The 18704-nt window shown below is 43.8% G+C and overlaps 1 protein-coding gene across 1 annotated transcript; it reads right to left on the bottom strand.

Annotated features, from left to right (window-relative positions):
* Positions 1 to 203: 203 nt before the first annotated feature.
* On the bottom strand, positions 204 to 629 carry LOC147436744 (uncharacterized). Its single transcript, XM_086486147.1, has one exon. It carries the CDS (start codon positions 627 to 629, stop codon positions 204 to 206), a length of 426 nt encoding a protein of 141 aa, XP_086342273.1.
* Positions 630 to 18704: the final 18075 nt, after the last annotated feature.

The following is an 18704-nucleotide window of genomic DNA, read 5'->3' as shown; positions in this document are numbered from 1 at the left end:
CACCGATGCCCAAGCATCTTTCCCTGTTCTCACATCTGAAAGTTGGAATCACTACCGCACCCATGTAACATGTGGGATCTAGAGAGATCTTTGCCTTTAAGAAGGTGTGGTGTATCTGAGGTCTGAAGATGAGATTCACGTGCAATTGCTGATCTGTCTGGGCGTTCTTGATTTTCATGAGTTCGTGATATATTTTCCGCAGGTCAGCTTCTGAAGATGCATCGTTGTGGAAGGGTAGTGGAAGATCCTCTTGGTGCTGCAATAGAGTAAATCTCACTGCTATGCACATGAACTTGCCTCATAGCTCCATATTCCCGTCCTCTTACCGCAACCCTGAAGTGAAGGTTCCCTCCTTCTTCCAAATCGGGATTCATCTCCAGCTCCAGCTGCCTCCACAGGGGGGCCACCCATGAGTGCTTCATGTACTGCCGGTCACGCAGGTTGAGGCTCAAATTTAAGCAAAATGCAGCCACAGTCAGGCCAGGCTCCGCTTGAATCCTCTGAAATAACTCCATTGTCCAGGCCTCCATGCCAGGCAGATCATCCTTGGGCACCACAAAGTCCTGGACCTCAGCTAGCCGCACAATGCTGTGGAAATAGACAGGTTTAGTCGGATAGAAGTCGAACATTATTAATGATAGAAATACAAGGACACTGTTGATACAGTTATACCACTTGTCGATCCGGGCTGAGGAGACAGAGCTGATGTGGGGTCTCTCCGCCTCTAGCCGCAAAGCTTCTAATGCTTTCTAAAGCCTGTCGAGGTTTTCATACAAGGTGTCTTCTGAGATTACATCTACCTTTGAAGACAACTCCTTGTAGTAGAGCCCTTTATTTCCCTCAAATTCATGTACCTTCTCTTCAAACTCCTCTGAATTGCGGCATTCCTCGGGGCTAAAATTGATCAAATTAGGGCCGCCGCCAGCTGAAATGCACGTGTATCTCCTGCCTCTAGGTAAGGCAGCTTCCTGCATAGTCCATACACTGATATACCAACGACTGGTAAGCTCATATGCTGATAATCCATGGGGTGCAATGGGTGCCATAGGCCGGCCCACGTAGTGCAGAAAGACGGTGGTCTCTATTCCCGCAAAATAGAAATTTGGTCTCTATTGTCTCCATCGCTACTCGAAATTTCACCCACAGACAGGCATCAAGCAAAATGGTCACTTATGAGAACGTAAAAGCGTCCCATTACCAACCCACTCTTAAAATTGAGGTTATAGATGTGGATAACAAGTTAGTGAGAAAGTCACTTACAAGACTACTTAATTAGTTATAAATTAGATTATCACAAGCTCTTCGGTGATGGTAGAGTCAGGATGGTCAGGATCTAATGCAATGCACATGAAAAGGTCAAACATTCGGAACGTGCCAAGCTTGTAGAAGACATGACCATCGTTGACGTCAACGTGCACGTTTGTGTCTACTTGTAGACAACATTGACGTTAGAGAAGACGGTACCACCATCGCCGAAGCTGAAGGTTCCAAGCTTGAAGGCAGCACTGTGGACGAGGACGTCGGTGAACTATGAGATTGGGTCGATCTTCTGTGGGATTGGCAGAAAGGAAGGAGGAAATCAAGCAAGCTTGGAATCTTTCTCCGTCCCTAATTCTCACCAAATCGCCACCGATGTCCAAGCATCTTTCCCCGTTCTCACATGTGAAAGTTGGAATCACAGCCACGCCCATGTAACATGTAGGAGCTAGAAAGAGCGTTTCCTTCGAGAAGGTGTGGAGTGTCTCAGGTCTGAAGATGAGATTCATGTGCAATTGCTGATTTGCATGAGATCGTGATATACTTGCCACAGATCAACTTCTGAAGATGCATCATTTGGAAGGGGTAGGGAATGGTCATTTACTGACCATTTCCATAATATTGACTCCCACCATGGCTCCCGGCGGATCAACTTCTGAAGATGCATCATTTGGAAGGGGTAGGGAATGGTCATTTACTGACCATTCCCCATAATATTGACGACCCCATGGCGACCGGCGGAGGCCGGGAGCCATGGTGGGAGTCAATATTATGGAAATGGTCAGTAAATGACCATTCCCGGCCGTCAAGGTCACTGGGAGGGGGGCCAAGCAAACGATAATGTGTACAGTTGTGGATGGTGTCGTCTGACAAGGCGAGAGCACGGCAGTAGGCGAGGGATGACTTGGCTTGCAAGGAGAAGCTATTCCATGCGCTGATGTGGCCTGCAGCGATTGAATGAAGAGGCCATGATTATGGTATTATGCATTCCGGCTGCTGAGTTGCCATGCGATGATTGGCAATGATGAGCTAGAATTCTGACGGCTGAGGTGGAGAGCATTTATTGGCCTGCAGACTGTTAACTGCGCCACTCTAAACGCTGACCTTCATGCTGCCATGCACTGGATATTACGACTGTTGACGTGTCTTTAATCTGACGACGCATGGTCAAATTACCGTTAGTAATTGACAGTGGATGTACGGTCCTGATCAGTTGCCCCCCGACCAGTGACCTTGACGGGTAGTGGAAGATCCTCTTGGTGCTGCAATGGAGTAAATTTCAATGCTATGCACATCATAGCTCCAGATTCCCGTCCTCTTCCCGCACCCTGAAGTGAAGGTGCCTTGTAACAAACGTGGACACTGCAAGTCAAGATTCTACTGCGACACAACAGAGATTCACTTTAAAATAGTTCACAATTCACACTTGATTTCACACAGCCTACGTAGTTCCGTGTCTAGAGATATTGGCCCCAAAGATTGGCACCGCTTTCCGTATTTCTTTTTGTATTAATCTGTGCTCAACGTACAAGAGATGGGGAGGGTGCTCACTCTCAAACTCTGTGTCCAGATGCTCTAAGAAGTGAGGGCCCTACCCACTTATTTATAGGTTACAAGGGATGCCCAAGAGAAGAGCCCCAAAAGCAGTAAGTGAAAGTATTCAAAAAATAAAGCAACTTATTCCCAAATGCTGCCAAATCAGCCATTGTAGTTTTCAGCCAGCACTAAAGCAGGAATTCCGTACACCGTCAGCGTAAAAAGAAAAATATGTACGACAAGCCACATCAGCACTGTCATCGTGAAATCCGGCAAAAAATATGAGATTGCCACGTCAGCACTGTCTCCGCGTTCTTCTGGCCTCTACACTGCTGTGAATGTGTCCGGCCATGCCACGTCACCAGTGTGTGACATACCCCTCACTTGAAAGCATTGTAATCGCCCCCGATTACGGCTGCAAAACAGACAGAGGCCATAAACTGTCTTAGCAGACGCTGACTGTTAGTACCGATGCACTAGGAACAACACATCTAGCACATGTACCAATCGACAATCACATCACATGACAAATCACATTCAAAAATCATTCCAAATCTTAGAGCATGATTAATCGGCAACATATTTAGCAATCGCATCTAGATCCAGTTGAGATGTCACAAATGCCCGATTGACTAATCCATATTGCAATCATGTCTATAGAGATTTATGAGACCGAAATGCTACAGTCATTTCATCTATCAATTCTTGTACTTAAACAAGTCAAGTACAAATCAATTAGTATCATTTCCATTATCAAGAATTCCAGTTCATAAAGTCATACAGGAGAATAATGTGAGCTCAGCACTATCCCTAAAACCCAAACGGACATCAGTGACTTTATATCAAATTAAAGTATCGGGGAAATCTGTTGACAAAGGAGTGAGACTCCCCTCTTGTGCATGCCCGCTGCACTAGATTCACCCATGGTGAAATCGGGGTTCTATTGGAGTAGAGTATGCTAAACCGAATGCTTCAAGGTAAAGATTCACAATCTGAGGAGTATCTGCTAGGTCCTCCTCCTCCATCCACTTCGCATCCAATGTGGGATAGTTCTTGAACTTAACCAAGAACCACCTTATCACTTTACCTTTTATCTTTCTATCTTTATGTGCCAGTATCTGTTCTAGAATGAGTATCTCCTCGCTTTCCTCCACTTTGGTTGCTCATCTGGCTCCCCATAATAGGGCACATCGCCTTTAAAAGGCTTCAAGAGACTCACATGAAAAGCATTCTGAATTCTCCAAGTATCGGGCAACTTCAATATAAGGGAGACATCATTTATCTTTTCTTGTATCTGGAAAGGTCCATAGTATCTCATGCTAAGCTTTTGAAAAGCCGCTCCTTTCCCTTTTTCTTTCTTTGGTGTGCCTTCTCAAAACGTAAGGGCACCCACTCGTTCTCCTTTAATTTCAAATTGCGACGGTGTTGATCTGTTGCCTTTTTGTGTCTCTCTTGAGATTTCTCTAAAGCCTCTCGGACCTTGGCAAAAGCATTGTCCAAGTCCCTCGTGTACTGGTCGGCTTCAAAAATCTTATCTTTCGTGCTTAGGAAGGGTGGAACCTTTGGAGCACCTTCAATAATCTCAAATGGTGCCTTCCCCATTGAAGAGTGAATCGTGTTATTGTAGGCAAATTCCACCAAAGGTAAAAACCTTTCCCATTGAGTCTTCTAATCCGAATTGTAAGACTTCAACAGATCCAGTACGATTGAGTTTGCAATCTCAGATTGCCCATCTGTCTGCAGGTGGAAAGATGACGAGAATTGCAACCGTGTGCCAATGTTCTCCCAAATAGCCTTCCAAAATGTCACGTGCACATCTAACCCTATGTGTACGTGGACAAGCTACTTCATGACATGGGTTCAATTCAGTTCATTCAGCCTAGATTAGGAAGTGATATGGCACTTTGTGAGTCTGTTTGCAAGCTACTTCATGACATGGGTTCAATTCAGTTCATTCAGCCTAGATTAGGAAGTGATATGGCACTTTTGTGAGTCTGTTTGCAGACCGTGCATATCTAGACACTTAATTTAGATGCATATCCCTTGGCTACACACAACATGATCATTAGATTTCCATCATGACCCATCGGGAGCATTTTTATAGTGCATAGACCTATTTTGCCTATTTTTGATGTTTTTCACTTATTAATTTTAAGTGACTTTTGTTGGGAACTGGGTAGGGCAAATTAGCAAAGCAAGTATATAAAGAAACCTAGCGCTAGCACTTTCTAGCAGAAGAGGCAACAGGAACCAAGTTTCAACTGGTACCTTCTCAGTAAGATTCCACCCCAGCAAACCCTAGTGTTTTGCAGCACAACAAACCTAGCATTTTTCCATCAAGAACTCAGCCTTAGCGTTTTTGCATTGCAGACCCACCTGGCAACAACAGGACCTAGCGTTTCCACAGCAAACCACAAATCAATCCTAGCGTTAGCAAATTTCCACCACAAGACAGAATTCAGCAGAGCAACTCAGTGTTTTGCAGATCCATCGTGACGGAACACCCACAAGAACCAGCATTTTCAATTTTCAGCATTTAGACACAGCAGAACAAGTTTCGAACCTCACATATCTCACCTTCTCGCAGCAGTAGATCCTTGCTGCACGGTCAGATCCAGCATAGTTTGTAGATCCAGCGTGGAAAATGTAGATTTCAGCATCTGCGCTTTCAGCACGTCGTCGTTGCATCGTCGTCATCAACATCGTCACCGACATAAGAGGCAGAATTCAGCAAATAAAGATTTGCAAATTTCAGCCCTTAGCATTTTCAGATTTCAGCCAATCTCATCGACGATATCATCGGCAAGTCCAAAGCATTGTAGAGATTTGTGCAATCAATAACAGACCACTCTCGCCATAGAGAGTGGGCCTTTGGAGGAGGGTTTGATAGCATTTTGGTGTCGTATTCTTCTCTCTCTATCTCTCAGTCTCATGCATCTTCATTCACAGTGTTCATCACTCTGTTTGTGTCCATTGCACTTTTTCACTAAAGGAATGGAAGGCTCTCCCTTTCGTAAGTAAAAGGTGTTGGAATTAGGGTTTCAGAGAAACACACACAGCTTGGAGAAGACGAAGGAAGCTCAAGGCACACAATAGAGAGTGTGTTACTTAGTGTGCAATGGAAAGATAGTTAGCCCTAGAGTGATGGGCGTATATACAATGCACGGGGGAAAAAACCTCCTAAAGAGGGAAAAAATGCCCCGGCGGTCCTAGTGTGTTCACACACATCACTACCACATGTATATGGTAACAAATCCCCCCTGGAGTGATGCGGTGAACGAGAGCTGGCACATGAGTAAAGGGAAGTGCCATGCCCTGAGGACAGGATCAGTCCACAAAGGGGAGTAAGCCCAAAGCTTTGCGGAAAGCTTCAAGCTTCTCACGAGACAATGCCTTTGTGAAAAGATCTGCAAGGTTGTCCTGTGTTGGCACATAAGCCAAGCTGATCTCTCCTGGTGAGAGCCTCTCCCTGACATAGTGGTAATTCACCTCAATGTGCTTTGTGCGAGCATGAAAAACTGGGTTCCTCGCAACTGCCAATGCGCTCTGATTGTCAGTGTAGATAGTGTTGGCAGTGTCCTGTCCAACACCCAAGTCAGCCATAAGGCGTCTGAGCCATACACACTCAACCGTAGCTGTGAAGACTGCCTTGTACTCAGCCTCACAACTCGAAGTGGCCACAGTAGGTTGCTTCTTGCTCAACCATGATATACATGAACTGCCAAGCATGAAACAAAAACCACTTGTGGACACTCGCGTGTCAAAACAACCAGCCCAATCTGAGTCCGAAAAAGCATGTAAGTCTGGCGTCAATGATCCCCCCTTGGGATAAAACAAGCCAAGATGTAAAGTGCCACTAAGGTAGCGGAAAATCCTCTTGACAGCCTGCCAATGCTTAGACCCTGGGCTATGCATAAATCTGCTGACCTGCGAGACTGCAAACTGAATATCTGGCCTCGTGTTGCATACATAAATGAGGCAGCCAACAGCAGTTTGGTAAAGAGTGACATCAGCAGGATCGCCAACATCATGTAGAATCAAATTCAAACCTGTTTCCATGGGAGTGGCAATAGGTTTGCAATCCTCAAGTCCAAACTTACATAGCAATGTCTCTATGTAACTTTTCTGACACAAGGCAATACCACCATCACACTGCTTAAACTGTATACCCAAGTAATGATGCAACAGCCCCAAATCTTTCATCTTGAAAGTAGCATTCAAATCAGCCTTAAATTCAGCAATATGTCTCTCATTTGGTCCAGTGATCAGCAAATCATCAACATAAAGAACCACAATGAGAAATACATCATCCACACGCTTTACATACAATGTGCTTTCTGTTGGACTGTTACGAAAGCCTCGTTTAACCAAATGAGTGTCAGCTTTCTCATACCAAGCACGAGGAGATTGCTTCAACCCATACAAAGCCTTCTTACATTTGCACACTTTGTCCTCTTGTCCTTTTATGACAAAACCGCGAGGCTGCGTTACATAAACTTCCTCAAATATGTCACCATTCAAGAAAGCAGTAACAATGTCTGATTGATGTACATCCCAACCAAAATGAGCTGTTAATGCACATAGAAAACGCACAGTAGTCATACGACAAGTGGGAGCAAAAGTCTCTTCATAATCTATGCCTTTTTGTTGTGCATAACCCTTTGCAACAAGTCGAGCCTTATGGCGATCAATCTCACCATCCGGCTTGCGTTTCAACTTGTAAACCCACTTCGTACCAATGGCCTTTTTGCCAAGAGGCAAATCACATAAAGTCCATGTGTCATTCTCTATAAGTGCATCATATTCTGATTTCATGGCAGCAATCCAATTTTCTGAATTCTGTGCTTCATCAAAAGACAGAGGCTCCTCAACATCATGTAAACTAGACACAGCCAAAGCATAACAATCTGATGCATAAGATGCATGGCGAGAGCCTGAACGAGTACGACTAGATAAAGGTGCATCCAATTTACTGTCACGCAAAGTGTGCACCAACCATTTTGGCATACCTCTAGCCTGCTCATTTTCAGCCCTTTCCTCATCAAGTACATCATGTACATCTGCATCAGTAATAGGCTGTTCTAAAACATTTTCAGAAACCCCCATAGGCTGTACATTTGCCTCATTGGAACTTACATTCGTATTTCCACCACTGAAAAGAGGCAACAAAGTGTCATAAATGTCCTGTGAGCTTACATTACTGTCTCTAGTACATGACAGCAAGGGCTGAACAGAGTCTTCCACAAACACTACATCCCGTGAAACCAGAATACGTTTTGTTTGTGGATGATACAACCTGTAACCTTTGCTTTCAGCACTATAACCAACAAAAATACATTTGACACCCTTATCATCCAATTTTCTGCGCTGCACTTGTGGCACCAAAGCATATGCCAAATAGCCAAAAACACGCATGTGCTCAATAGAAGGTTTTCTATCATGCCATGCTTCATATGGAGTAATAGACTGCAAAGCTTTCGTAGGACACCTGTTAAGTACATAAGTGGCACACATGATGGCCTCAAGCCAAAAAGAATGCGGCAAAGCTTGACTTTTGACCATACATCGTGCCATTTCCGTTAGTGACCTGTTTTTCCTCTCAGCAACACCATTTTGCTGAGGTGTATAAGGCACTGTACATTGGTGTTTTATCCCACGACTAGCCAGAAATGCATTAAATTCATGAGACATATACTCCCCCCCTCGATCGGAACGGAGGGTGCCCATAGTACATTTTGAGACATTTTCAGCCATAGCCAAAAATTGTTTGAAGCACATAAAAACTTCGCACTTCGCTTTAAGCGGAAATACCCATGCATGCCTGGAGTAATCATCAATGAAAGTCACGAAGTACAGGTAATTGCCCAAGGACGGAGTTTGCATGGGCCCACAAACATCACTATGCACAAGCTGCAACCTGCATGTGGCCCTAACTGAACCATCCTTTGGAAACTTAGAACGCTGCATTTTACCCAGAATACAGCCTTCACAAACATGTTTGACAGGTGCTTCAAGAGGCGGCAAAGAAGCAACCATATCAGATTTTTGCAAACGCAGCAAACTGGCAAAATTCAGATGACCAAAACGTGCATGCCAAAGTTTTGCATCTGAAATAGCCCTTGAATCTGCAACAGCATTTGCAAAATTTTGTCCACACTTGTCATACAAAGTGAGCTTATACAGCCCACGGCACAAAAGCCCAGATGCAACAATTTCATCACCAAAACTGAGATCATGAACTGTACATCTGTCATCCACAAATTTGACTACAAGTCCAAGTCTAGCAAGTGCGGATACAGACAAGAGATTCTTCTTGATCCCAGGTACATAAAGTGCATCAACAAGTGTGAAGGAACTGCCATTAGCAGCAGTGAGCACAATCTTTCCAACTCCCTGAACTGGATAAGAGGCGTTGTTGGCACAAGTGACTGAATTCCCATGAGGGACAGACTCGAGAGAGGTAAACAATTCACGATGTGAGGTAATGTGCTTTGTAGCACCACTGTCGAAATACCACACATGTGAATATGCAGCAACTGACAAGCATGCATCATGGACAGCAGGATTGTAAGTGCACTCTGCGCTAAAAGCCCATTCTGCATCAACATCAGCATCACAATCTACTTTCACAGAAGACTCAACAATGGCTGCATTTGTAGTGGAACCAGCATTTGCAGTGGAACCACCCTCTTTCTTCTTAGCCTCTTTGGCCTTCAACTTAGGACACGACTTGATCAAGTGATCATTGGCTTTACAATAATGGCAACGCATCTTCTTTTTGCCCTTATCACCAGAATTGCTAGACGAAGTGCTGCCACCAGAGGCATTAGGAACAGAATTTTTGCCACTCACAGCAGAACCATAAGAAGTGGCTGCATTACTGTTACCACCCTTTCTTTGAGAAGCAATAAAAGCCTGTTCAACTGCACGCTGCCTAGTCTTGTTTTTTCTAGAAAGTGACTCTTGCAACAGCAATGTGCATAATGCATCAAACTTGACAACTTCAGGATTTCCTTGGGTCATCAGTCTCCAAGTACTAGCAAAAGTCTTGTAGGAATCTGGTAAGGCATCAAGAACAGTCTGCACAAGGGAACTGTCCGAAATGACTTCACCTGCAGAAATGAGTTGCTCATTGATATCCTTGACACTAGCAAGGAAAGTGTCCATATCATCTTCCTCATGCATAATCTTCGACTCTAGATCTTTACGCAACAAAGCAATTTTAGCCTCATTGCGGCTTGCATAAAGACCTGCTAGAATATCCCAAGCCTGTTTTGCAGATTTTGCTGAACGGATGTGAGGAATAATGGTGCGCTTCACAGACAACGCAATCAATGCATGAGCCTGCGCATCCTTAACATCCCAACGAGCTTGTTCTACCGTAGGCAAAACAACTCTAATAGCTGCAATCCTTGCAGCAAGACCTGCAACATCCTCAACATCGCCTACATCTTCAGAACCAGGACGTACATCAATGCCCTGCACAATGTTCCAGACACCTTTTGACACAAGAACATGTTGCATCATATAAGCCCACATAGGGTAGTTGTCCCCATCCAACCTGTCCTCAGCAGCAAACATCTTGAACACATCTGTGTTGTTGTTGTCAGCCATGGTAAATGCTGCACCTGATGTGAAAACTGCCTGAAAATAGGAGAAATGGAGCGGGAACAACTTGTGCTATATAGCACAAACCGTAGAATACTATAAGGCACCTGTTATGCAAAAAACGGCACTGACAGAAAATCTGCACAAAATGACGAAATAGCTTGTGCAGTACTGCCTGTAGTGGAAATGGAGGCCGAAATGAGCCCAGATCAAAATTCTGAGCAGACCGAGCTCTTCGAGCCTTCCCAAAATATTTGTCGACCTGCGAACGCTTGCCAAAGCTCACTGAAATCGGAGAAAGTGAGCAGGCGTGTGCTAGAGCAGCTGGCGACTAAGCCCGGGAGGACGTGACTTGCTCTGATACCAATTGTTGGAATTAGGGTTTCAGAGAAACACACACAGCTTGGAGAAGACGAAGGAAGCTCAAGGCACACAATAGAGAGTGTGTTACTTAGTGTGCAATGGAAAGATAGTTAGCCCTAGAGTGATGGGCGTATATACAATGCACGGGGGAAAAAACCTCCTAAAGAGGGAAAAAATGCCCTGGCGGTCCTAGTGTGTTCACACACATCACTACCACATGTATATGGTAACAAAAGGAAGCCTTGATCACAGTTCGGAGCACTCATCTTGAGCAAAGTTCAACATTCACTTCTGCTGCACCTTACACAAAACAAACTCGTGAATCGGGGATCTCTGTCAAAGACAATTGTCTCCGGCATGCGATGTAATCTGAGTATCTGGGCAATGAATAGTCTCGCTAAGTGATCTGACTTGACTGTTTTCCTCACTGGAATGAAATGAGCTTGGTTGATAAGTCTGTCAATAACAATCCAGATACCATTGTTCCCACTCTTTGTCTTCGGGAGATTAAATATGAATCCATTGCAATACTTTCCCAGGAGCGGATGGGAATGGGTAAAGGCTGTAACAATCCCTATGCTTTATGCATGTCAAACTTGACCTTCTGGCATACCAAGCAACTGTGTACAAAATTGTCCACGTCTTCTTGAGTCTCGACCAAAAGAAGTATCGCTCCACACCTTTCAAGGTGGTATCAATGCTGCAGTGACCCGTAAATGATGGACAGTGGCATTCAGTTAGAACCTTTTCCCTCAATGGCTGTGTAACATACAACATCGTTTTCTTCACCAAGTGGCCATCCTGAATGGAATATCCCACTACTACTTCCCTGTTTTGTATTCGACTGAATACATCTGCAAAATCTGGATCTGTGCCGTACTAATTGACCATGTCCTTGAAGCTTCTATGATGTACCGTGGTTAATGCCAAGACAAACATTTTCCTGGACAAAGCATCAACCACCAAGTTCTTCTATCCTTGCACATGGAAAATCTGGAAGTGAAACTGTGACAAGATGTTCACCCACCGCATTTGCTTTTCCAGTAGCTGCTTTTGTGACAAGAAGTAGTGTAAACTCTGGTGACCGGTGAAGACCATAAAATCAGCTCCAAGTAAGTAATGTCACCACTGAGTAAGAGCATGGATAACCACCAAAATCTCTTTCTCATATATCTGTGCTATCAATTTCGGCCTTGAAAACAATCAGCTCTCATAGGCAATGACATGGACTTCTTGCATTAAGACCGCACGTAGTCTACGACCACAAGCATCACAATATACTTTGAATGACTTCTGCAAATCCGCCAAAGTCAAAATTGGTCTTGTAGTCAATTTCTCTTTCAAGGTTCTGAAAGGCAGTCACCTCTGTGGGTCCCCACAAGAAAGGGACTCCTATGTGTGTCAAGATATGAAAAGAGGAAGCAATCTCTACAATTTTTCTAATGAACTGCCGGTAGTAAGAACATAAGCCCAAGAAGCTTCTAGCTTCATGGACATTCTTCAAATCGGGCCAATCACGTATAGTCTCAATCTTGGCCGGTTCCATCTACACACCTGCTGTTGAGACAATGTGTCCCAAAAAGTGCATCTTTGTTAAGAAAAATTCACTTTTCTTTGCACTAATCACCAACTTGTGATCTCACAATGCCTAAAAGACCTGTAGCAAATGTTCTCTATGTTCTACCTCATCCTTGGAGAAGACAATAATTTCATCAAAGAAAGTGCCAACAAAAGATCTGTACTCTCTAAAAAACCTGTCTATCATTCGCTTAAAGGTCGCTGGAGCATTGGTGAGGCCAAAAGGCATCACCAAAAATTCAAATAAACCGAAGGTCGTCTGAAAAGCTGTCTTGTAGACATCTCTCGGCACGATTCGGATCTGATGATATCCGCTCTTCAACTCGATCCTGCTAAAACAAGAGGATCCCTTTAGTCGGTCAAGAATATCATCAATCCTCGGAATCAAAAATCTGTTCTTGATGGTGATTTTAATGAGAGCTCTATAATCAATGCACATTCTCCGAGATCCGTCTTTCTTCAAAACCAACACCGGAGAGTAGTAAGGTGAAGTACTCGGATGGATAAGACCCTGCTCCAAGAGGTCTTTCACTTGGTTCATAATCTCTTCATTCTGGGCTGGGCTCACACGATAAGGTGGCCGGTTCGGTGGTGTGCTTCCAGGTATCAGATCAATGATATGATCCTCAGAACGAGCTGGTGGCAACTCACCTGACAGGCTCACAGAAAAGCAATCGGCATGAGTGTGGAGAAAATCTTAGCGTTCTTTATCAAGTTTAGACATATTTGTCCTGTGTTCATCATTCAAGTCTTTCAAAAAGATCGAGTAAACAAACATATTGGATTTCATTAATTTCAAAACGGCCAAAGCCGATACAATAGAGACAAACTATTCCTTCAATTTCACTTCAAGTACAATGTTTTGGCCCTTTTCAGTAGTCAATGTCGCTTTCTTTGCCAAATAATCGATCACGGTGTTGTTCTTATGGTACCAAGGGACTCCAAGGAGGACATCACAAACTTCCAATGGCATTATGTAGAAGTCCTCATGCCCCAAATACCCCTGACAATGCAACCAAAGTTTTCCAATGACAGGTGTAATGGCCACATCCCTGCCAAGTCCAAGAGCTGATGGACCATGCTGTGCTCGGCTACAACCTTATGGAATGAACCTAACCCTAATTTTTGATACAGGATTCAGGATGGAAAGTCAGACAACTTTTTGAGCTTGACTGATGTCGACATTTCTTTTTAAGTTTGAGTTCTGTTTGAAATGGATGGTATCTATTTTGAACCTGTCTTGGTGCCGATTTGAACTGAATGACTCTGGTTCTAATACTAGTTTTTTTGATTGGTGATTGTACTCCCAGGTGGAGAAGTGAGAAATACTGTTTTGGTATTGTTTGAAACTCGGAATGACACAGGCGGATGCTTGGGGAGCGTTTCGTTTTATGTTTGAAAACCTCGGAATGACACAGCCGATGCCTGGGGAGCATTTTGCTGTATGCCAGACAACCTTCGAACGACGCAAGCCGATGCCTGGGGAGCGTTTGGTTGTATGGTTGAACCTCCAAGCGACACAGACTGCGACCTGGGGAGCATTTGGTTGTACAGTCCTCTGAGCTCATGGCCCGGAACTTTATAGGTTATTTGCGGGGGAGTGATGAGATAGTCGTTGAGTAGCTTCATAGCGCAGACCATTTGTCTCAGGGGAGTGCTCAGCGGCACTGTTTTTTGTGTCTTGTAATATGCATATGTAAGCATTTGTGTTGCATTGTGATGTGCCAACCACTGAATATTCCTAATTGGACAAGATTGCCTAGGTATGTAATTTTAGTGCATCACTCGTGGAAGATCAGTGTGCTCTGATGGCTAATTTTACTATGCCAAAATGTCAAAAGTTCCGCTCTGGACGAAAGAAGAAGCCAACTCCTTGATCAAAAGAGCCAAAAGGAGAAGCCAACTTCTTGATCAAAAGAGCCGAAAGGAGAAGCTAACTCCGTAACAAAAAGAGCAAATTGATTGTCCCTTGGAATGACCCTCGGAAATTTTTGAGCTAACTTGAGTTGTTTTGCAGATATGCTGTAATCGCGGACAGTTACTTTCTTTCAAGAAGGGGGGATGTCACAAACTATTGACGTGTCAAAGCCCTGAAGAATGGAGCCAACTTGCAGATGTCGATCGAGGGGCCTAAACCCTACGAAAAACATGTAGCAGAAGAATAAGAAGTCCTACCAACCTATGGGGACCCCGTCCAATGGGCCCCAAGTGACATAATGGATTAAAATAAAGCACAATCCACAAAGAGCCAAAAATTAATGACGTGGTAGATTTCCAAAAATTTGGTTGATTGCTGACGTGGAAAAATTGTACGAATTTTATCTTTTTACGTTGCAGTGCTAACGTGGCAAGACTGTACGGATTTCCATGATTTATGCTGGCAGCTTTTTGGCATTGCTTTTGGACTAGAAGCTTTTAAGTTTGAAGGCTTTTTATGTAAACTGCTTTTCATAGGCCAAGGGACTTTAAATATGTGCTAAGGTCTTATTCTCTGGCATGCTTCTTGGACAAGGTGTAGAGTCTGGAGTACCGACTTGTACTGTGTTGATGCAATATAAACAAATACTGAGAGGGGCGCCAAGGTTTGGGGCCAATACTCTCTAGGGTGGAATTTTGCCACTCCGTGTTGCGTGCCGTCTCTCTCTTTCAGTTCAGTTGTTATTGAAGAGCTAAAAGTCTGTTCAGTCTGTTCTTTTCTGTTGGCACCTGGTACCCGTCTTGTGACAATATCTACTGCAAAACGCTAGAGAATCTGCTGTTGCCAGACTGATCTTTCAACTTGTAATGCGCTAGGCTTGTTTTGCAAGTGATGAAAAACGTTGGTTGGTCTTTGGTGGTTGAAAATGCTAGGTTCCCTTGTCGGTCTTGCTGAGAAGGTGCACTTCCAGATGCTATATGCTATCTCTTCTTTTAGATACTGCTAGCACTAGGTTTCTTATATAGTTCCTTGTCAAAACTTCCCTACCCAGTTTCCCAACAAAGTCACTTATTAATAACAAGTGAAAAATATTATGGCTAAAATAGGGAAAATAGGTTCTGTGCATTGTAAAATGCTCCTGATGGTAATGCTGATGATTATGTTTTGTGCAACCAGAGGATATGCATCTACTCTAAGTGTCTGGACATGCATGATCTACAAACAAACACACAAAGGTTCCAGAAAACTTCCTAACCTGAGCTGAACCTTAGACATGAAGTAGCTTGTCCACATGTACATAGGGTTAGATGTGCATGTGACATCCCCTCCTTGTTAAAGTGAGATACTGGTACCGAACTGTATGGCATCGAGGGAGATCACCAACAACGTCTGGATGAATCCTGGTAAGGAGTCTTCACCGGCCCACTTTGATGTGGGTCATGCGATACTTGAACTATCATCCTTGTAAACAATCACATCTTTATCATGCAAATCATCATCCTTGTGAATAAGCACATCTTTATCATGAAAATCATGTGTGTCATGCTTTGGAGAAGAAAAGACTAAGAGAGTCTACTTCTCTGAATTCTTTTCAATCTTTGCCTGCACATTAACAATGGGAAAGTCAATTTTGGCATTGAAAGTGAAAGTATTGGCTACCCAATCAATGAGAGTGTTATGCTCACAAAACCATCAAATGCCTAAAAGCATATCACATCCTGAAAGAGGAGATACTACACATTTTTTTTGCGAAAGAACGCTTATTGAACAGTGAACAACACATCAAGGCACTCTTGTGTGATGAGAGAGTCCATACCGGGAGCGAAGCCCGACACCTTGAAAGGAGATATCTTGCTAACCGTCAAGCGGGCTCTTTTGACAAGAGAGTCAATTATCACATCATGCATACTGCTTGGATCAAACAATATGACAAAATATTGATCCTTCACATGACCATAAGACTTAATGAGAGACTCATCAATGGGAGGATCATGAGAAACTTGGGTCACACTTGTGTTCTCATTTATGGCATTAACAGAGGATGTGGGTTCTATGGGTTCTTTAGATTCACTAGATTCAATCTTAGGACATGTTCTTTTTATGTGACCCTTGATGTGACAATGATAACATTGACCTTCCTTAGAATAAATGCTTTGTTCTTCTGACGTGATGTATCCTCCTAAAATCCCTTGTGCTGTTTTTTCATATGGGGGAGCTTAGGTCTAGCAATTGTGTTAGCTTTATCCTTAGATTCATTGTCTGAGTTCTTTTTCAAAGGATTAGAGGAAGATTGGCTAGAAGAGTTACCGTTCTTACTGTTTTTACAATTTTGAGGGTTCTAAGAATTATGGGAGGTACTTTGACTTGTTCTCCTTAGGCTTTTCCTTGTTGTGCTTCATCTCTTGGGAGAGAGCAATTGCTACCACCTTATTGAGATCCACGAGGTCAAAGACTTCTACATCAAACTTGATATATTCTTCCAACACAAAAAGGAAAGCCTCTTTGCGCTCATCATTCAGTTTGCGTAATTGGGTGCTGAGCTGCAAACACGGTTAGAAAAAGACGTGACTGGCATACCATTCGGCTTGAGATTGCACCAATCTTCTTTCAACCGTGCTAGGTACTGAGGAGACATAAATTGCACCTTGAGATTGTCTTGGAAGTCGGACCAATTGAAGAAAAGAGGCACATCTCCATCAGCTTCCTCTAGGTGCATGGCCAACTATGCCTCTTGCCATGCGTGGTACCAATTAATGGCATCGCCGACAAGGTACATGGCTGCTGTTAAAACCTTGCTATTCCATGTCTTCTTAGTTGTTGCAAAATAAGCATTAAATTGATGCAGCGAACACTAGTATCCATCTTACCATCATACTTACTGAATGTCAACTTCTCGGTGACGGGGTTGTTGGAGTCCAAATCTCGGCTTGCACCACTCGATGAACCACCACCATCTTTGGCTGGCTCCGGTTTCGTTGGTCTCTCTGCACCTCACGCTTTAACTCCAAGGCCGCTCATCTGTCTTTGGCTGCCACTCGATGGGCTTCGCTCAAGCTGAGTAGTTGCCTTTCTTTATTTGGCCGCCAAGCGCGCTTGCTCGCGCTCACGCTCCAAGTTGGCCTTTCTTACTTTGCGTTTGCAATCCAATTCTGCTTTTCTTTCTTTGCACTCGCGATCCAAGATTGCATTTCTTTCTTCGCGCTCGCACTCGCGCTCCAAGGTAGCACGTTGCACTTCTTGTTGTAGCATCATGCCCATCATTGTCTTGATCAAAGCCTCCATAGGATTAGGTGCAATCCTTGATGTAGATGGGAAAGGGGAGGGTTATAAAGACCTCCTAGTGGGGAAAATTCTTCTTCGACACTTCCATGCTCATCACCTCTGTCATAATAATCAATATCTAATTCTCCTAAATTATTTTCTCATATTAAACTGATCATTTAATGTGGGGAAGTGCCAGGGGAGAAAAAGCTAGAATATTGACTAAGCTAGCAGACCGGCCACAGTAGGGATCCAAAGGAGGGAAAATAGGGATCCAAAGGGGAGGCCATTTGCAAAAGAGCCATGTACAACAATGGGCTAAAAAGACCCTAAGGTTCAACCCATTAAGACTTCCAAAATTCAAAGGTTGTGTCCAAAGGTCAACCCTAGGGAAAATTGGATGCTTTGTGTGTGCCCTAAAAATCGTTGCACATCCCTACATGGGAGGGGGCGAGCCCTAAAGGTAGGGGATGAGAGAGAAAGCTACACACACACACACAGGCTCCCTTTACACAAAGGGAATGAGGGACACATGTTAGCTCCCTAGGCCAGATGCCCACAAGGTGTGCCCAATTTCTATTGGATGACCCTTGAAGTGGACCAATGAGAATTAAGCTAGAGTAAATCTAGTTTAATTAATTTAAAAACATTTAATAAAAGAAACCAATGAGAATTAAGTCTCCTAGAAGACTATTGGGCAGTCTCCCAAGGGGACCAATGAGCATTCAGGAGCCCCATGGCTTGCCTGATTCCTATTGGCCAGGAGGCAAAGGGGTCCAATGAGAGTTTAGTTTAATTATTTAATTACCTAAAGCTCTCACAAAAGGGGAAAGGGGGACATATGTCAGAAGGCTATCACTTATGCTGCTTAATTGTAATTGGCTTGACTTGGGGAGGGCCAATGAGGCTTCAGCAAGAGCAATTAGCAAGAGGGCTCGCCCAAGAGAGAGAGGGGGCTGATTTTTCAAGGCATTATCACACACACACACACTCACACAAGCTCATGTGTGAAGAAAGAGAAGACTATCTCTTCCCAAGCTTTAATGGAGAACTCATCACCTACTCCAAGCTTGTGAGATAGAAGCCTACATCAACACTCTCTTGGCATGTGGATGCAAATCCAACCAAGAGACAAGCTTCAATGCATGCTCATCTCCTCTACCAAGCTAATTACTAAGATAAG

The sequence above is a fragment of the Adiantum capillus-veneris genome, chromosome 17, assembly GCF_014529385.1.
Source record: "Adiantum capillus-veneris isolate H3 chromosome 17, ASM1452938v2, whole genome shotgun sequence".
Classification (NCBI taxonomy): domain Eukaryota; kingdom Viridiplantae; phylum Streptophyta; class Polypodiopsida; order Polypodiales; family Pteridaceae; genus Adiantum; species Adiantum capillus-veneris.
This window is presented reverse-complemented; position numbering and strand designations above follow the sequence as displayed.